The sequence below is a fragment of the Mastomys coucha genome, unplaced genomic scaffold, assembly GCF_008632895.1.
Source record: "Mastomys coucha isolate ucsf_1 unplaced genomic scaffold, UCSF_Mcou_1 pScaffold23, whole genome shotgun sequence".
NCBI lineage: Eukaryota > Metazoa > Chordata > Mammalia > Rodentia > Muridae > Mastomys > Mastomys coucha.
This window is the reverse complement of record NW_022196906.1, coordinates 59,353,558-59,357,791: the sequence shown is the minus strand read 5'-3', so window position 1 is coordinate 59,357,791 and position 4,234 is coordinate 59,353,558. Positions and strand designations below refer to the sequence as shown.

The 4,234-nt window shown below is 45.2% G+C and overlaps 1 protein-coding gene and 1 pseudogene across 4 annotated transcripts in view; one reads left to right on the top strand and one right to left on the bottom strand.

Annotated features, from left to right (window-relative positions):
- The window catches only part of Dennd4a (DENN domain containing 4A), a 107,661-nt gene that overhangs the window by 31,824 nt on the left and 71,603 nt on the right, over positions 1-4,234 (bottom strand). For all 4 annotated transcript variants that reach the window (XM_031345876.1, XM_031345880.1, XM_031345879.1 and 1 more), the window contains exon 16: positions 227-360. In XM_031345876.1, the coding sequence (XP_031201736.1) occupies positions 227-360 (134 nt within the window). The remainder of the gene's footprint in view (positions 1-226; positions 361-4,234) is intronic.
- Positions 2,141-2,281, top strand: LOC116074122 (annotated as a pseudogene).

Sequence of the window (4,234 nt, the reverse complement as noted above, 5' to 3'; positions counted from 1 at the left end):
AAAAAAAAAAAAAAAAAAAACCAAACACAAAAAAAGGTTTTTTGTTGTTGTTGTTGTTTTTTGTTTTTGTTTTTTTTTGTCTTTGCCTCAAAATTTAATGGATATGGGATAGGCTTGTTTACCACCTATAAAGTTTGTATTTTTGAAAATACCACAATCCTTAGAAAGCTACGCCACCGATGAGGGACTGCTTCCCTGTCAACTGCATATGCTGTTTCTTGAATACCTGTACTGTAATGGCGGCTCTTCACCATTGGGTAGATGGGGGATCTCAGGTGGTGTCACAAAAACAGTATGTTCGCTTTTGAAAGATGCATCCAGTTCTATAAGTCGAACTTCACCACTCTTGTCCGTATCCACCTGGAGTTTTGAAATGCATTTAAAAGCCACATTGGTTAGGCAAGGGTTCATTCACAGGGGAATGAATAGTTAAATACACCATTTCCATCAAGATCTACTACAGAACTATCTTTAAAAAGTACCCTAACTTGCTCAGCCATCTTGGTGGCCCTATTTCTAATTTTATGTGTATCTATGTCTTTGTTTTAACTGTACTTGTTTACTTATTTTGAAACAGCACCTCACTCTGTAGCCCAGGCTGGAAATCTCACTCTGTAGCCCAGGCTGGAACTCACAAGCTTTGCCTGCCTCTGCCTCCCAAGAACTGGGATTAAAGGTCTGTGTCATAATGCTCTATTCCTAATTCTCTATCCCTATTCTCTTTTCCTAATTTTTTTTAAATGGAGGGCGATTATGTTTGTCAAATACATTTTTTTGTACATGTTCTTCCTCCCAAACAGGCACATCCACAATTATCAAAATGTTAAATGTGAGTGATAGCATCACTAGCAATTAATTTATATTATCTCTATATCATTTATTTTCCAATTAATGAGTATTAGTGTTACTTAATTTTTGAAAAACTCAAAAGTAATTATTGTTAGAACACTACTTATTTCCATCCTGTTGGAGGATATTTAAAAATATGTTTGTCTAGAAGCAGCTAGCTTTCTATTTCCAGCTTGTCAGAAGGACTTTCAGGCTGCTGTGTGTGGCGCTCCCCATATGGAAGCATTGCTGAGCCTGCCTGCTTCTCTGAGTTCTAACTCAGGAAAACGTAACTTTTAACTTTTCTTTTTATTGTTTTCTGTTGGCATGCTTTTTCTGACCCTCCGGGCTTCCTCCCCTCCTTCTGGTCTCCCCCTCCTCTGACATGCAGCTTCTTGCTGACTTCCACTGTTGCACAGACCACCTTTCCCAGATCCCACTCCCAAGGCATGGCTTTGTCTCTTCTCTCCCTTCCCCTGCCCACCCACAGCTGCCAACGTTTACACATTGCTCTTATTTTTTTTCTCCCAAACTCTAATAAACTTGTCCTTGAGTTCCTTTCTGAGGAGGAGCCATTGATAATAAGTACAGTAAGCCAGAGGAGCACTGCCCTATCAGCACTTAACACTGGTGTGCGAGTGTGCGTTTGTGTGTGTGTGTGTGTGTGTGTGTGTGTGTGTGTGTGTGTGTGTGGTGCTGAGGACTCAAGCAGAGTCCTACACTGAGGAGGCATACAGCCTTCCACTAAGTCACAAACCCAGCCTGGTATGGTCATTTTTAGAAAGGAAGATATGTTCAAGTGTTTCTACTGTATTTTTATTTTAAGAAAATAACAGAATATGAAAAAAAAACCTATTAGTGCTAAAAATGTTTTTTGTAGGTTTGCAACAGCAACTAACTACAATTAATGCATGTGTCAAACAAGAGATAAGTAAAGCGTGAATCACCAGATAAAGTATAGTTACCAATAATGGAAAATAACAATTATGGGCTGGAGAGATGGCTCAGCAGTTAAGAGAACTGGCTGTTCTTCCAGAGGTCCTGAGTTCAATTCCCAGCAACCACATGGTGGCTCACAACCATCTGTAATGGGATCCGTTGCCCTCTTCTGGTGTGTCTGAAGAGAGCAACAGTGTACTCACATAAAATAAATAAATAAATAAATAAATAAATAAATAAACAAATACTTAAAAAAAGAAAAATAACAATTATATACCTTTCTGCCTGAATAAAACATATACAATACCTTCACTGTTCTTAAAAATCCCATGAGAATGATAATAAGGAAGTTAGAAATAAGAAACTAAGACAGCCTGCCCCAGAAGTGTTGCAGGTATGGCTGCTATATCCCATCAGCATGCTACGTGCATCAGTAGGTGGCAGAGAGAGAAAGGATATGTCTATGTTCAGCGTTCTGACTTGTGAACATTTGAATGATTAGTAACCTAACACTCCCTGGGGGGAAAATTAGCCTGACAGGACCACCAGTTAGGTGTTGTACAGACTTCCAGGACAAGGAGTGAGTCTATAATAAATACCCCTCGCTTAGGACCCAGGCCTGGGTGAGGAGCCAGCCAGAGATGACCACTAGACTGGTGCCATGGGCCCTGACAGGGAGCTGGCCTGAGATGACACCAGCCTGGCACTGCACAGGCACTGGCAGGCAGACCATGCCGGGATGACCTCTGCCCAGTGACACAATGCATGAGTGGGGCACAGCACTCCTGAGAGGACCCTGGAGACCCTGGGAATCACTAAGAGAGGCAAGTAAGTGGTGGAGAAATGGAAGAGAATGAGAAAGATGATATGGGCACAATGAAGAGAGGCAGAACTGGAGACTAAACAGTAGTAAAAACAGATTGTTATGAGTAGCCATTGATCCTATGTGGAGTCATGGGGGGGGTCCTGGCCTGTGCTGCTTCCAAGGGCCAGGTTTGGGACTGTGGCTCTGAAACAGCAGGCAGACATCCCTGTCTGGTCTTCTGCCTGGAGACATGTTGATATCTGAAGGCTGTGCAGAACTGGCCCCACCCCTCACCTGGGCATCAAGAAAGAGCTTGGCCTGGGGTGGTATGAAAACAGGAGAACTGCCCCTGCCCCTAGTCAGTTGTGGTACTTGGCCCATACATTGTGGAAGTTATGGGTAAGCTGCCCTGAGGATATGAGTGTGGGAGAGCTGGCCCTGCCACCTGTCTCCTGTGCCATGGCATGGATGGTGGCTTGGACCAGGGAGAAATTCCCCTTCTCTATCTTTTGCCCTTGCCACCTGTAGCAGGAAGGAAAGCTGGCTCTGATGGGGTCATGAGAGCCGGAGAACTGGCCCTGCCCCTCATCTGCTGTAGCACTAGAGAGAGAAGGCCCTGCACCTTAACTGGGCAGTACAGTTGAACTGGCCCTGAACGTCAGTCTTGCAGGAGAGCCAGCTCCAAGGACAAGTTCAGGAGAGCTGGCCTTACCACATGTCTGCTGTGCAGTGGGTGGTATGGATGAAGGAGTGATGTCCCCTTACCCTTCCTCAATCCTCAACACCTATGGCAGACAGGAGAGCTGGCCTCAGGGTCACAATGGTGGTAGAACTGTCCCTGTCCCTAGTGGCTGCAATACTCAGGAGAGTGGGCCCTGCACTTGCCTGAGCAGCAGGGTAGCACTAGTCCTGACTGTGGGGGTTGCTGGTGAGCCAACCCTGAGGGCATGAGAGCAGGAAAACAGGCAGGATGACCAGCTCAGATGTCTCTCAGGCCCAGATCTAGGACATTGAATTGGCCACCCCAGTATCTTATCCCATCTATGAATTGCTGAAGTGCATGAAGGGTCCAGTCCTACAGATCCAAAACTATAGGATCTCCATGACACGGGGCAACAGCAGGATACTAGAGTGGAGTCCCAGTAAGGTTCCAGTATTGATAGTGTAGCAGAAGCCAGAGGCCTCATACCAGACATTGCAATAAACATTTGTAAGCAAAGAAGTGTAGACAAACAGGTGTACCGTGGGACACACTATGACACACTACAGTTTCCACAACAAGAATTTTTTCCCTGTTGATGGGGAGGTAGCAAGGATGGAGGGTAGGAACAAGAGGAGGGGGATATGAGTAGGATTGGGGTGCATAATGTGAAATTCACAAAGAACCAATAAAAAAAGAAACCAAGAAAATGAACTGGGGGAGACAACAGCAGAACTGGAGGGAGACAACAGCAGAACTGGAGGGAGACAACAGCAGAACTGGAGGAAGATAACAGCAGAACTGGAGGAAGATAACAGCAGAACTGGAGGAAGATAACAGCAGAACTGGAGGGAGACAACAGCAGAACTGGAGGGAGACAACAGCAGAACTGGAGGGAGACAACAGCAGAACTGGGGGAGACAACAGCAGAACTGGGGGAGACAACAGCAGAACTGGGGGGA